At 65.6% G+C, this 14,656-nt stretch overlaps 1 protein-coding gene across 1 annotated transcript in view; it reads left to right on the forward strand.

Moving 5' to 3' along the window:
• Positions 1-14,656, forward strand: part of LOC138824847 (protein Wnt-7a) — a 44,463-nt gene that overhangs the window by 9,113 nt on the left and 20,694 nt on the right. Inside the window, exon 3 of the mRNA XM_070019219.1 lies at positions 4,662-4,933. Within this exon, the coding sequence (XP_069875320.1) occupies positions 4,662-4,933 (272 nt within the window). The remainder of the gene's footprint in view (positions 1-4,661; positions 4,934-14,656) is intronic.

A 14,656-nucleotide genomic window follows, 5' to 3' on the forward strand; every position in this document is an offset into this window, starting at 1 on the left:
CCTCTCCTTGGGGTGGGAGACTGGGCCCAGGCTCGTCCCCACACGGCTCCATCCCTTCCCATCTCAGGCTGAGCGGGTGCTGGGAATGATGGCCTTGAAGCCCCTTCCAAGAGAGAGACAGAGCAAGGGGCAGACCGCTCCGCTTTCTCTCTGCCGTTTCTTAACAATGCGCCATCTTGCCCAAGCCAAAGCCCTATTCTTTCCCGCATTCTCGCTTAGAAAGCAGCCAACAAAGGGCTTTTTGTCTCGTTGGCATTTTTTTTGCAAGCCTCAGTTCATCCTGGATTTTAGCTCTCCTGACACTATTCTTTGAGATGAGCCTTTTGTTACACCGTTCTCTCCCTAGCTTTCCTGTGATAGGCAGACCCAGACACACACCCTTGCGCGCGCACACACACACACACACACACACACACACACACGCACACACACGCACACACACGGTCTTGTACTCAACGCTGGAGACTTCACAGATCACCCACCTAGGCCCCCAGGGCCTGGCTGGAGCATGGTGATGACCGAAGTCAGCACAAACCCAGGGACAGACGGGCTGCCCGCATGGCGGGGCGCGGGGTGTCAGCCGGGGCCCTGCCGCCCTGTTGGTGGCTGAATCTGAGCAGGACATGGCGGGGGGGGGGGGCGGGTGGCCTCTGAGCTGTCACCCTCCCCCACAGCACAGACGCTGACCGGCCCCCAGGCCCCCAAATCTTCAGGTTGTTCGCTGTCTCCCCGGTTTCTCTGGGTAGCTGTGTGTCTGGGATCCTGGCACGCAAGGCTGGCAGGGGCAGCCTGTTTCCATCTGTTTTCCAGATCGCCCTATTTCAGCCTTATCACAGCCCACTGCTCGTTCTCTGACCAGTTGGCTTTAAATAGCAAAAGAGAAAAAACAATGCAATGCACTTTGTGGTTTCCAGTGAGATACCGTAAATACACCCAGATAATATTCCGGTGCCAGCCGCGGTGCGCAGGCGGCGGGTGGAATCTTTCGGGCGGCTGGGACACCGGCGCGTTTCCTCTGTCCCTGTTGCCGGGTGGAGGGCGTCGGCCGCTTTGGGCCGGGCCTCCTCCTCCAGGACCGCCTTGCCCTGTCCCCGGAGCCTCTTCACTCCGGGGCAACTCCGGGCTCCCAGGGCGAAGGTGAAGGCTGGGGAGGCAGAGCAGCATCTCAGCCAGGGTGGGAGCAGCCCAGCCTGCGCCCCGGCCACTTCGCCCAGAGCGGCGGGAGGCTTGAGGGGTGCACCCCGGATCCCCGACTCCAGTCTCTCTCCTGAGACCTGGCGACCCTGGGGAAACCTGAGCCTGTCATTCTGGGGGAAGCCCCCAGACTTTCTGCCCGGGCCTCTGATTTAGGGGCCGCAGAGGGCTCTGCCCTGTGGGTGCGCGTGTCGGCGCAGAGGGGCGGGGCTCGTGCGTGGTGTCGGGGAGCCAGGGCAGGGTGTGGTGGAGGGTCTTCCTGTTCTCCCAGCCCCTGGGAGGAGCAGCCTACCACTGAGGGGGTGCAGCCAGCCCCCTGAGAGGCCTGGCAGAGGAGGCGGGGAGTCGGGGTGCCCGGCACAAGGCTGGGCTGTGAGCCTCAGAGGTCCCATCACCCCTCAGTGCTGTGGAGAGGCGCCGCCCGTGGCCAGTGCACACCCACAGTGCACACCCACAGTGCACACGTCGGCCGCCCCGCGTGCCCCCACGCACCTGTGCCACTCACGTCTCTCGTGGGACACTCTGCAGCCCGCGCCTCTCCCTGCAGCGGCCCCCAGGAGGCAGAACCGGGAAGGGGCGGCCGGCGGCTGGGGAGGCGTGGCGCGGAGCTGGAGCAGAGCGGCTCAGCGCCTGTTTCCTCCAGGCGTGCGTCCGAGCTCTCCCGGGAGTCACCGCATCTCTCCCAGCCTCAGTCTCCACACCCTGCCCGGGGAGAGGGAAGGAGTTTGCAGGTGGATGGCCTGTAGGGCTTCTCACGCCTCGAGCACAACCTTAAGGTTCCAGGACTCTGCCCGTTTCTGTTCGCCCTCATACCCCGTCTCCAGCTGGGCAAGCCGCTGTGTTTAAGTGCTTCTAGCTGACAAGTGAACGCACCTCTTGACAGGACTTCGAAGCGTTGGAGGAGTCGTGGCCTTGGCCAGAGGAGTCCCTGTCCGGGTGGGGCTGGCTGAGGGCTCAAGGCCTCTTCCCTCGGGCGACGCGGCGGAGTCTGTCCTAAAGGGATGGCTGCGGAGTGCAGCACAGAGAGCCAGGCGGGGCGCCACCCGGCACGGGCTCAGCCCGCTCCCCGTCCCCCCGTCCTCCCACCCTGCGAGCCCCCCCAGGAGCCTCGCTCTTCTCTCCCAGACAGGGAGGCTGTTAGCTCACGAGAGGATGGACCCGCACGCTCTTCCAGCGAGCGGCTGGCGCAGGCGCAGGCGGGGACCCGGGCTGCCAGCACCGCCCGCCTTGTCCTCTGCACGCTGCGCCAGGTCCGGTGGCCCACCTCGAACACCTGATGGGAACGGTGGCTGGGACAGAAGCCCGGGGCACCAGTGCACTCCAACCAGGCTGCCAAGCATCACCTGTGCGGTCAGGCCAGCTCGGGGGACCCGGAGAGGCTGGGCGGTGCCCACCGGGATGGAGGCCGTGGGGGCCGTGTACAGAATGCCGGAAGCCCTGGGCTGGCGGTGGCCAACCTGCCCTGGCCCTGAGCCCGGAGGGAGTGGGACGCAGGGGCTCGCCAGGCTCGGGCCAGCTCAGACAGCACAGGTGCATGCACCCCTGCACCTTGGAGTCATTTAATCCCTGGGACAACTCTGCCACTTTGGGGTAGCAGGGGCGGTGAGCAGCTCAGCTTGGCCACCCTCCAGGGGTGCACCGCCCGGCCAGGCCCTCCTCTGTGCCCACCCCCGACCCCGTCCTCGTAGACCCCTCTCCTGTAGAGACCCGAGCTCTCCAGGTCTGTGGGGACCTGCCATCCCCAGTGTCTAGGGACATTTTACCGAGACAAGCTCTGTGCAGACTCTGCCGCCGGCAATTCGCGCTGCTCCTCACTGCCAGCAGAATAAAATGGGTCTGACCGTCCCCCCGTTTTACAGTGGAGCATGGAGAGGCAGCTGACCCGCCCTGGGCCCGGCCGCCATCCGTGGCACAGACCTCCCCGGCCGCCTTTCCTCCGTGCCCTCACCCTGCTGTGTCTCTGCTCTCCCGGGGCTGTGTTGGGAGCGCTGCAGTCTGTGGGGTGCTTTGTCTGAAGCCCCTCCAGGGTCTCGGGGAGCCGGTCGTCCGTGGCCTTGCAGGGGTAAACGTGGCCTTCGACCTGTGGCCGGCAGTTCCCCGGAGGCGGCAGGTCCCCCGCCCTGCTTGCTGGCCATCTCCTCGCTGCCATGTCTCCTTGCATGTGTCCCCTTCCTGAGACGCTGCCCGTCAGGTGCTGGCTCTCCCTGCCCAGCCACACCCGCTTCCTGCCCTGGTCAGTCCCCCATCCCGAGCGCCTGGCCGGGCGTTGCTGGATCTTACACGGCATGCTTGATCTCACACAAGAAAGGAGTTGTCAGGTTTCACGACTACACCAGCAGCTCAGGCTGCGTGTGGCCCCCCGGGACAGCCCGTAGGTTACACCAGCACCGTGGTGCGCACAGGCTGTCTGTGAGTCTGGAGGCACAGCCCTGGGCCGGGGGTGGGGGTGGGGGTGAGGAGGTGGGCAGAGGGATGTACTGAGCACCTGACGGGCAGTGTGAACTAGGGCCCAGAGCCAGTGGCATCGCCTCCGTCCCTCCGTGCGTCCCCTCCGTCCCTCCGTGCGCTCTGGGCCCGCGTCTCAGCCCCCCCCCCCATCACAGCAGCGTCAGAACGCTCCGGCCACACCTGCGTTGTCTGCTCCGGGGCCTCTTCCCCCAGGCGCCTTCCCAGAGAGCCAGTGCGCCGGCGCGGGGGCTGGGGGGCTGGCCCAGCGGCCCCTGGGGACCCTCCTGCACATGGCGCGCCCGCCCAGGGTCTCAGCATCTGTGTCCCTCACACAGCAGCATGGTGGCCTGGACCCATTTTGCGGAGAGAGAGCGAGGCCCAGAGGAGCCAAGGCCAGGTGGCAGCACACCGGCACCCGCCCAGGACCCGCGCTGTGGCTCAGGGGCCTCCACAGCCACCAGAGCTGGCCACGGGACACACGGGAACACCGGGCCACAGGACTAGGAGCTATTTTTCCAGCAGGTTCAGTGAGCCACGGCACAGGCTGTGAGGAGATCTATCCATATGCCCCATTTTACAGCCTGGTGAACATGGGGGGGGTCACTGGCCACAATGACCCAGCCAGGGTGAGCGCCCCTGGAAGGAAGCCGCCCCCTGGCCCCTGCACACCGCAGCCTCCAGAGACACCGCTTCGGGGTGCCATGAGCCCTGGGCAGGTTGGGGTGGCCAGGGAGGGGAGGTGGTGGAGACGGGCTGGACTCCCCTCCCCTGGCCGCCAGGACCCGGGCAGCCGGCCTGTGCCCAGTCCCCTCCTGCGTGGCCGACTCCCCCGGGCACGCACGGAATGGGTGTGCACGTGACAAGTGGGGTTTCCTGGCCCGTTAGAAACGGATGCTCGCTCAGTCTTCGGGCTCACGATATCCTGAGCTCCTGAGCCGGCTCCATCTTCTCCCGGTGCCTGGGGCAGTGGCCCCCACGGTCAGCTCTACAGAGCCCTCTCCGCTCTTCTGCCCTCTCAGGGAGCCGCGAGGCCGCCTTCACCTACGCCATCATCGCTGCGGGCGTGGCCCACGCCATCACGGCCGCCTGCACCCAGGGCAACCTGAGCGACTGCGGCTGCGACAAGGAGAAGCAGGGCCAGTACCACCGGGACGAGGGCTGGAAGTGGGGCGGCTGCTCCGCCGACATCCGCTATGGCATCGGCTTCGCCAAGGTCTTCGTGGACGCCCGGGAGATCAAGCAGAACGCCCGGACCCTCATGAACCTGCACAACAACGAGGCCGGCCGGAAGGTAGGCAGCCAGGGAGGGCTGGCGGCCCTCGCGCCCGCGCTGCTGACGGTGCTGGCTGGTGCGGGTGACCCGCAGTGACTGGCAGGGCCCTGCCCTTCACATCCTTCTGCTAATGGTGTCGGTTGCTGCTGGTCCAGGATGTGTGTTTGGCATGTATCTTGCTGGCTACAGCAGAGGTTGAAGAACCAAATCCCCATGAAAACAAATGGGCGATGGCTCAGGAAGATAGGAGAGGGCCGCGTGTGGGCTCTCATTGCAGGGTCTGCGGGGGCCAGGGCTGCGGCCAGGGCTGCGGCCAGAGCTGTGGGATCCACCGCCAGGGCCATACACCGCCCAAGATCGGGAGCTCAGACAACAAAGGAGGCTGTCCCCTTGGCACGGCCTCTTCCGATATTCCGGGTTCTCTGCCCAGAGGAAGAGAGCCAGTGGAGACCTAGCACGTCCCGGGGTGCTGGCTGGTTGGGAAGGGGCTGGAACCCCTGTGCCGTGAGTAGCCAGCCCACCAAGAGCACGAGGACCAGAGCGTCGGTAGGCCACGGGCACAAGTCAGGGGTGAGGGGGTGGGAATCACAAAGCCCCCGGCACTGCAAGCAGCTGCACCGCAGCTATTGAGAAGGGGCCAAGGGGACACTAGCAGGCCTGGAGAGGTGCCTCGGGCACCCAGATCAGCGCTGCCCAGCGTGGGCAGTGCTGGACGTGGGCTCTGGAAGGTCTCGAAGGCCGCTCCATGCCCACCTTGGAGGGCTGTGAAGCAGCGCTGTAGAGAATGATCGATGAGGCAGGGAGCAGCTGGAGGGAGGCTGTGCAGAGCCACGGCCGGCCAGGAGCAAGGCCCATCCAGGGCCCCCACAGAGCGCCGGCCCATTGTAACCATGGAGGGGTCTGGGTTCAGGGTGGCAGGACTTCCGATTTCTGTGTGCAAGCCTGTCTTCTCTAAGCTGGTCTGTAAAAAAATAGGAAAGGCAGACAGGTGCTGGTGGGTCACACTTGGAACCCCAGCTACTCAGGAGGTAGAGGACAAAGCCACCTGGGCCAAATGGTCACAAGACCCCGTTTCAACAAAAAGCTGGGTGAGATGGCGTCTACCTGCCATCCCAGCTACAGCCGAGGCTGAGAGCAGGCTTCCAGGCAGCCTGGACAAAAAAAAAAAGCTGGTGAGGCTTCATCAACAGAAAAGCCTGGGTACACCGGCCATCGCAGCGCCAGGGGGACAAAGACGAGGATCAGATTTGACCTTAAACAAACAAACAAAAAAGAGCAGAGGGTGCTGGGGCGTGGCTCAAGTGGTAGGGTGAGCATCTGAACCCTGGTTCATACCCTAGTGCTGTCCCCCTAAAAAATGGGGGAAAGCGAAGATCAAAGATCACCACAGGAACTGGAAGATTCACACACCTGCCAACTACGGACAGGTCTGCCCACATGGCCGGGGAACGGGGGGGAAGCGGCGGGCTCCGCACCCTCTGTGGGCGTGTGGCCTTTCTCCTTGCCCCCCTGCGGAAGGCCGCACCGCCCAGTCACATGCGTGTAAGGGAAGCCACACTCCAACCCAGCGCCGGACCTCCGCGCTCGCATCCTGTCTCCTCGGCGCTGCCGTTCTTTCCTGCCCCTTCAGGGCAGAAGTGAGGGGGAAGGTGGCCAGCAAGGGACGCCAGCCCTGGCGTCCCCAGGCTGAGCATGCCTGTCAAGCAGGAGAGTTAATGGCAGAAGGAAGTCGGGGTGGACGACACTGGAGCTGCCGAGGCCTCTGGATGGGCCTCCTGGAGGAGGTGGCCAGAACAGGAGGGGGGTTGGGCTGAGCAGAGCAGAGAAGGGGCCTGGGGCTTGGTGTGGGGACAATGGGTAAAGACCCGGAGGAGGGGATTGGTGGTGCAGAGCGATGCACACTGGGTGATCTGCAGGTCGGCAGTGGGGTGGCCTGGGGCCGCGTGGCCCGCGGGGTCACCCGCCGGGCCCGGCAGTGGGCGCGGTGTGCTGCTCGGGTCTCTGCCCATCCCAGCCTCTTCTCGGCGGCTTTCTGCCCGGGACCGCCAGCTTGCCAAGGACAGAGATTCTGGGTGTCTGGCACAGCAGGACCCACACCCTGGCGTGCATGGAGAGGGATGAGCGCCTGGTCAGCCGGAGCGGGGAAGGGCCAGGGGGGTCATAGAACCTCGTATGTACATCACCTTAAGGATGAAATAAATTACATTTCAAAAGGAAGTCATAGAAGGGACTGGGAGAGGACGCAGGAGTGTGCCGTGGGCCCGGCCCGGCCTGGCGCAGACACGCCCCACGCTGCGTGGGGGACCCTTGGTGGCTTCCTGGAAAAGCAGAGCTCACCCAGGGCTGTGTATTCTCCCAGCCCGTGCAGCGGGGGACCCTGGGCACACCAGGCAACTCCAGCCTGGCCTACTGGTAGAAATGGAGGCCCGAGAAGGCCCCCACTTGTCCTCAGGCCCCAGCAGGGCGGCTCTGGACGGGAGCACAGCGGGAAGTGGTCTTCCTGCCCCAAGGCCTCCCTCTCCCTCCTGCCACGGGGCTCCAGGACCCAGACACCCGTCGCCTGGGTTTGGAGTCAAGTGAGCCACTCACGGCCACGGCTCTACCACCTCTCCGGATCTCGTTTCCCTGACCTGCAGGGGTTCCTCAGTATCCTCCTGCCCTAGGCTGCCATGGGGGCTGTGTGCTGGGGTGGGGGTATGTGCTGGGGTGGGGATGTGTGCTGGGGTGGGGGTATGTGCTGGGGTGGGGATGTGTGCTGGGGTGGGGGTGTGTGCTGGGGTGGGGGTGTGTGCTGGGGTGAGGGTGTGTGCTGGGGTGGGGGTGTGTGCTGGGGTGGGGGTGTGTGCTGGGGTGGGGGTGTGTGCTGGGGTGGGGGTGTGTGCTGGGGTGGGGGTGTGTGCTGGGGTGGGGCTGTGTGCTGGGGTGGGGGGCTGTGTGCTGGGGTGGGGTGTGTGCTGGGGTGTGTGCTGGGGTGGGGGTGTGTGCTGGGGTGTGTGCTGGGGTGGGGGTGTGTGCTGGGGTGGGGGTGTGTGCTGGGGTGGGGGCTGTGTGCTGGGGTGGGGGTGTGTGCTGGGGTGGGGGCTGTGTGCTGGGGTGGGGGTGTGTGCTGGGGTGGGGTGTGTGCTGGGGTGGGGGTGTGTGCTGGGGTGGGGGTGTGTGCTGGGGTGGGGGTGTGTGTGCTGGGGTGGGGGTGTGTGCTGGGGTGGGGGTGTGTGCTGGGGTGGGGGTGTGTGCTGGGGTGGGGGTGTGTGCTGGGGTGGGGGTGTGTGCTGGGGTGGGGGGCTGTGTGCTGGGGTGGGGTGTGTGCTGGGGTGTGTGCTGGGGTGGGGGTGTGTGCTGGGGTGTGTGCTGGGGTGGGGGTGTGTGCTGGGGTGGGGGCTGTGTGCTGGGGTGGGGGTGTGTGCTGGGGTGGGGTGTGTGCTGGGGTGGGGGTGTGTGCTGGGGTGGGGGTGTGTGCTGGGTGGGGGTGTGTGCTGGGGTGGGGGTGTGTGCTGGGGTGGGGGTGTGTGTGCTGGGGTGGGGGTGTGTGCTGGGGTGGGGGTGTGTGCTGGGGTGGGGGTGTGTGCTGGGGTGGGGGTGTGTGCTGGGGTGGGGGTGTGTGCTGGGGTGGGGGTGTGTGCTGGGGTGGGGGTGTGTGCTGGGGTGGGGGCGTGTGCTGGGGTGGGGGCGTGTGCTGGGGAGGGGGCCGCTGCATCCATGGCTGGGCTGGAAAGGATCACACGGTGTTTATAGCTCGCAGCTCCACTTCTGCTTTGAGGAGACAAGTCTCAACCTGACTGGGACTGGGTGCGTCAGCCGCTGGTGCAAAGTAAAGGGGCGGGGAGCCCGGGGAGCCCGGTGCCCACCCCCACTGGCAGAGGAGGAGGAGTCCACAGGGCCACTCAGGTGTGGGTGCCAGGCCTGGGGGGCTGATGTGGCTGCAGGCCGAGGCCAGACCCTGCTGGGTCGGGGCAGGCCGCCCTTCCTTAGCTTCTGTGGACGAAGGGGTGATACAGGTCTGAGAAGGGCGGTTTCAAGACCTCGAGCCCTTCCGGGGAGGGCTGGTTTGGAGGGTGCGCTTCGGGGGCACGCCAGCCTGCTGGCTGGGGCCACAGACGGTCAGGACGGCTCGGGTGGTGAGGAATCAGGACCCGAGCTTGGGAGGAGGGGAGTCCGCAGCTCTGCGTGGAAATCTCTGGATGGCAGAGTCTTGCGTGTCTTTGAGGCCTCTCTTGGGGCGTGGGGAGGTGAGCTGGCTCCTGCCCCTGCCCTCAAGACTGGCCGTCGGGGAGTCAGGGAAGAGGGAAGGAACAATGGCGCGGGCTGCACATGCTGGAGAGCCAGGAGCCACGAAGGACCAACAAGGCACAGGTCCCGTGTGCGGTGTCTGAGGACTGCCGGGGGGACGCAGGGGTCCCCCCCTTCCCCGCGCCCTCCAGAGAGCCAGCAGCACAGAGAGGGCGTGTCGGTGAGAGGCAGGCAGAACTGCAAGGCACGCGCATGCAGAAGACCGTGGCTAAACCCCCAGAACCAGAAAGCAAGCACGAGGTTCTGAAGCAGCCCGGGAGGAGGTGCCCCTGTGCCCAGGACAAGTCCTTGAATGCAGCCCAAGGCCTGCGCTTCCTCCTCAAGTCTTGTGCCTAGAAAGCACTTGGTGAGGGTGGGCGGTGGCAGGATGCTCCTCCCTGGGGCGGGCAGGTGGGGAAAGGCCTGGGGGGCAGTGGGGCCACAGAGGGGCCGCGCCCAGCCTGGGCCCGGGCAGGGGAGACCTGTGTGGGAGGGGGCAATGCAGCGTGGGAGCTGGGGGAGCTGCAGCTTGGGTGCGAGCCCACTGGTGCCCAGTCCTTCCTCGCTGAAGGGAGGTCCTGGCTGGGGCAGCTTCCCGGGGGCCGCGGGCAGGAGGTGGCGGCCAGAGCGCGGTCTCTGCAGAGCTGCGGGAAGGGGGAGCAAAGCGGACAGCGCAGCCCGGGATCCTGGGCTTGCACGGTGGCGGCGTAGAGAGAAGCCAGGCTGAGCTTGCTAAATCAGCATGCATTTGTTGAGCAAGGGGAGGTTTCCTGGTGACACTTGCACACGTGTACGTACTGTTTTCCAGCCAACCTCAGCGGCTCCGCTCTGCCCTCAAACAGCACCAACAGGGCTCATTGTAATATATTTATAGGTCCAAACAAACCACTCCAAGCCCGGTCACCTGTGCTCACCCACCTGTTTCTCCCGCCCCTCCCCGCTGGGAGGCTGCTGGAGGCCAGGGCCTCTGGCTGTCTCCTGCTGGGGGGCGTTACCTGCTGGAGCTGGGCTGGCCCAGGCTGGGATGCGCGGTGCTCGGGGAGGGTGCACTCCCGTGCCTGCCCAGCCGCTTGCACACGCACACGGAGGGCGTCAGTTGTGTCCCTTCCTGCCCAGTCCCATCTGGTCTGGGTGCTCAGGGAGCCAGAGGGCCTAGCTGAGGCCCGGCTCTCCGTGAGGGGCTCCTTGTATGGTTGGCTGGAGAGAGGGGACGGCGGTGGCATGTCAGGGGCACGCAAGGCGGCCCCACCTTCCGGAAGCCAGCTGCAGGGCCAGGCGGGACAGGGCTGCTGTGCCCTCCACAGCTGGGCAGAGGTGGATTCTCTTCTCCAGAACAGACAGGCTCCGGCAGCCAGGACTTGGGGAGGCTTGGGGCAAACCCCGGTTTCCTGGGGCCGCGGCTTTCCTCTGCCCCGCAGCCTCGCCCAGGCCGGACCTGAAAGGAGGACACAGAGTTCTTAGGTCTCCAGCTGCGCCTGCTCGGGCCTCCCACCGCACACCGCCGCCAGCCGGGCCTGTCCCCGCTCCGAGGGCTGCTCCGGCACCTTCCCCGGAGCCCCTTCCTGACTTGCCTGCCTCAACTCATCACCGCCCTCACCTGCTCCAGGTGACGCTTAATGCAAAACGACCCCTGCGCAGTCCTCAGCGTACTTGCCGCTGTCCGCTCCACCGCGAGCTCGCAGCACCAGGGCAGGGGCGGCCCGGGCCACAGCTGTGTCTGGTAAGGGCTCAGATTCGCTGAGAATGCGGGAAGGCATGGCCGGTGGCTGGCTTTCTGGGAGTCTTCCTCAGGAGCAGCATCGCTGGACATAATGGAGGGCTTCCGTTCAGTCTCCACGTGAGATAACCAATCATGTGCACTGTATGAACGGTGGGCATACCGGAACGTGAGCCCTGGCCTGAGCGTCCGTTGTAACCAGGCTTTCGGTAGGTTTAAATAAAGTGCGCGCTGAGATACTGTAGGCAGTGCTCACGCAGGCCAAGAATGGGGACGGCTGTGCCCCCGCCCGGTGTCTCCAGAGTAACGGCCTGCAGACCCCATAGCTCCGCCGGCAGGGAGCGATGCCCACCCCGCGGCCCGCCCCCACCCCGCCGCCCGACAACCGCGCGTCTGCGCCATCTTTCTTTGTTGGTGGTGGTCGTGGGGCTGAACTCTGGGCCTGGGCGCTGTCCCTCAGCTCTTCAGCTCAGGGCGAGCGCTCTACCACTGGAGCTACAGCACCACTTCTGGTTTTCTGGTGGTTTATTGGAGATAAGAGTCTCTTGGACTTTCCTGCCCGGGCTGGCTTTGAACTGTGATCCTCAGATCTCAGCCTCCTGAGTAGCTGGGATTACAGGCGTACATCATCTTTCTTATGCTGTTAACCTTCAAGAAGGCTGTATGTAAGTGGAAGTGTATGTAACACAACCCCTTTGCCCAGCCTAACTCCCTTAGCTCACTCGAGCTGTTCCTGTGTTGGTAGTTCCTTTTTTTCCCCCAAGTGAGGGGCCTGGGCTTTCACAGTGCAGCAGTGCTGAACTTGTATACAGGGAGTTTTCACAGGACACAGAATTCCAGTCCCGGGGATCAATGTCCATGTGCCCATGTCCCATGGCTGCTTCACACTGAAGTGCTCCACGTCCTCTGGGAGGCAGTGCTCCTTGGGGGGAGAGTGCTCCTCATCCTCCTGGGAGTGGTGCTCCTCATCTTCCGGGGGTGGTGCTCCTCATCCTCCCATGGGCAGTGGTCTCCGTGCTCCCCGGGCAGTGCTCCTCACCCTCCCATGGGCAGTGGTCCCCGTGCTCCCCGGGCAGTGCTCCTCACCCTCCCATGGGCAGCGGTCTCCGTGCTCCCCGGGCAGTGCTCCTCACCCTCCCATGGGCAGTGCTCCTCACCCTCCCATGGGCAGTGCTCCTCACCCTCCCACGGGCAGTGCTCCTCACCCTCCCATGGGCAGTGCTCCTCACCCTCCCATGGGCAGCGGTCCCCGTGCTCCCCTGGCAGTGCTCCTCACCCTCCCATGGGCAGTGCTCCTCACCCTCCCATGGGCAGTGCTCCTCACCCTCCCACGGGCAGTGGTCTCCGTGCTCCCCGGGCAGTGCTCCTCACCCTCCCACGGGCAGCGGTCTCCGTGTTCCCCGGGCAGTGCTCCTCACCCTCCCACGGGCAGTGCTCCTCACCCTCCCACGGGCAGCGGTCTCCGTGCTCCCCGGGCAGTGCTCCTCACCCTCCCACGGGCAGCGGTCTCCGTGCTCACAGGGCAGTGCTCCTCACCCTCCCACGGGCAGTGGTCCCCGTGCTCCCCGGGCAGTGCTCCTCACCCTCCCATGGGCAGCAGTCTTCGTGCTCCCCGGGCAGTGGTCCTCACCCTCCCATGGGCAGTGCTCCTCACCCTCCCATGGGCAGTGGTCTTCGTGCTCCCCGGGCAGTGCTCCTCACCCTCCCATGGGCAGTGGTCTTCGTGCTCCCCGGGCAGTGCTCCTCACCCTCCCACGGGCAGCGGTCTTCGTGCTCCCCGGGCAGTGCTCCGCAGGACAGTGCTAGCTTCCGTTGCTGCATCAGCACTGACATCGCCTCAGTCAGAGGTGAAGTGACTCGGGCTCACAGTTCTGGAGGTTTCTATCCACACTAGGCTGTCCCCCCACGTGGCACCTGGAGCAGCACTTCTCAGAGGGAGGGTGGGGTAGAGCAAAACTACATCCCCCGGCCGAGGCCGAGAGGAAGCGGAGGGCTGGGGTCCTGTCCGCCGAGGACACACCCCAGTGACTGAGTGTTTGCACAGAGACCCCCGTGGCCGCTCAGCCTCCCCGGCCGGCCGGGGGTCGGCTCACGCCTAGGGGATGTCGGGATCCGAATGCGGCCGCGGCTGGCCACCTGCCACGCCCTCCCCCGTGGTGCCACCTGCCACGCCCTCCCCCATGGTGCCACCTGCCACGCCCTCCCCCCGTGGTGCCACCTGCCACGCCCTCCCCCTGTGGTGCCACCTGCCACACCCTCCCCCGTGGTACCACCTGCCACGCCCTCCCCCGTGGTACCACCTGCCATGCCCTCCCCCCCGTGGTGCCACCTGCCACGCCCTCCCCTCCCCCCATGGTACCACCTGCCACGCCCTCCCCTCCCCCGTGGTACCACCTGCCACGCCCTCCCCCCATGGTACCACCTGCCACGCCCTCCCCCGTGGTACCACCTGCCACGCCCTCCCCCATGGTGCCACCTGCCACGCCCTCCCCTCCCCCCGTGGTACCACCTGCCACACCCTCCCCCGTGGTGCCACCTGCCACGCCCTCCCCTCCCCCGTGGTACCACCTGCCACGCCCTCCCCTCCCCCGTGGTACCACCTGCCATGCCCTCCCCCCATGGTGCCACCTGCCACGCCCTCCCCCCGTGGTACCACCTGCCACACCCTCCCCCCGTGGTACCACCTGCCACACCCTCCCCTCCCCCATGGTACCACCTGCCACGCCCCCCGTGGTGCCACCTGCCACGCCCTCCCCCCGTGGTACCACCTGCCACACCCTCCCCCCGTGGTACCACCTGCCACACCCTCCCCTCCCCCATGGTACCACCTGCCACGCCCCCCGTGGTGCCACCTGCCACGCCCTCCCCCCGTGGTACCACCTGCCACGCCCTCCCCCCCGTGGTGCCACCTGCCATGCCCTCCCCCTCCCCGTGGTGCCGGCCTGTTCTTTGCGATCGGATGGGTGTGCGTCTCCCGTGACCGTCACTGTCCTCCGCAGAGGGAGGGTGTCGGTGTCCACCACCCGTACACCTCACACCCCAGGGGTCTGCCGTGGTTTTCCCCACACCCCAGGGGTCTGCCGCGGTTTTGCCCACACCCCCGGGGTCTGCCGCGGTTTTGCCCACACCCCCGGGGTCTGCCGCGGTTTTGCCCACACCCCCGGGGTCTGCCGCGGTTTTGCCCACACCCCCGGGGTCTGCCGCGGTTTTGCCCACACCCCCGGGGTCTGCCGCGGTTTTGCCCACACCCCCGGGGTCTGCCGCGGTTTTGCCCAGTCCTCAGTTCCCTCGGGCTGCCCCCGCTCTGGACGCGTCCTTATGTGTTCCCATGGCGGCTTTTCATCAGATACGTGGTCTGTGAACGTCCTTTCCCAGTCTGTAGCTTGGTTTTTACTTCATAGCAAAAGTTTTTAACTAGGGTAGAGTCTAATTTTCTAATTTTTTCCCTTTCGGATCGCCTCTCTCTTTCCTTCCTTCCCTCCTGCCTTTTGAAAGGAGTCACAAACTCTCAGTGCTTTTAGCATTGTCTAAGACTGCCGGATCCTAAAGACTTTCCTCCATGTCTTCCACCCTAAAGGTTTGACGTTGACATCTACGTTTCTGGGTGTGGTAGCACATCCTACAGGCTCAGCGCTGCGAGTCTAAGAGGGGGGATTGGGGGCCCGAGCCCAACCTGGGCTCTACAGTGAACTCCATCCTAAAGGTGCGTGCACGCATCTGAGTCTTTTCATGCGTGAAGCTCAGGCTTGCTAGGCGGG

Source organism: Dipodomys merriami, unplaced genomic scaffold (genome assembly GCF_024711535.1).
Source record: "Dipodomys merriami isolate MVZ:Mamm:240054 unplaced genomic scaffold, mDipMer1.0.p SCAF_13, whole genome shotgun sequence".
Classification (NCBI taxonomy): Eukaryota; Metazoa; Chordata; class Mammalia; order Rodentia; family Heteromyidae; genus Dipodomys; species Dipodomys merriami.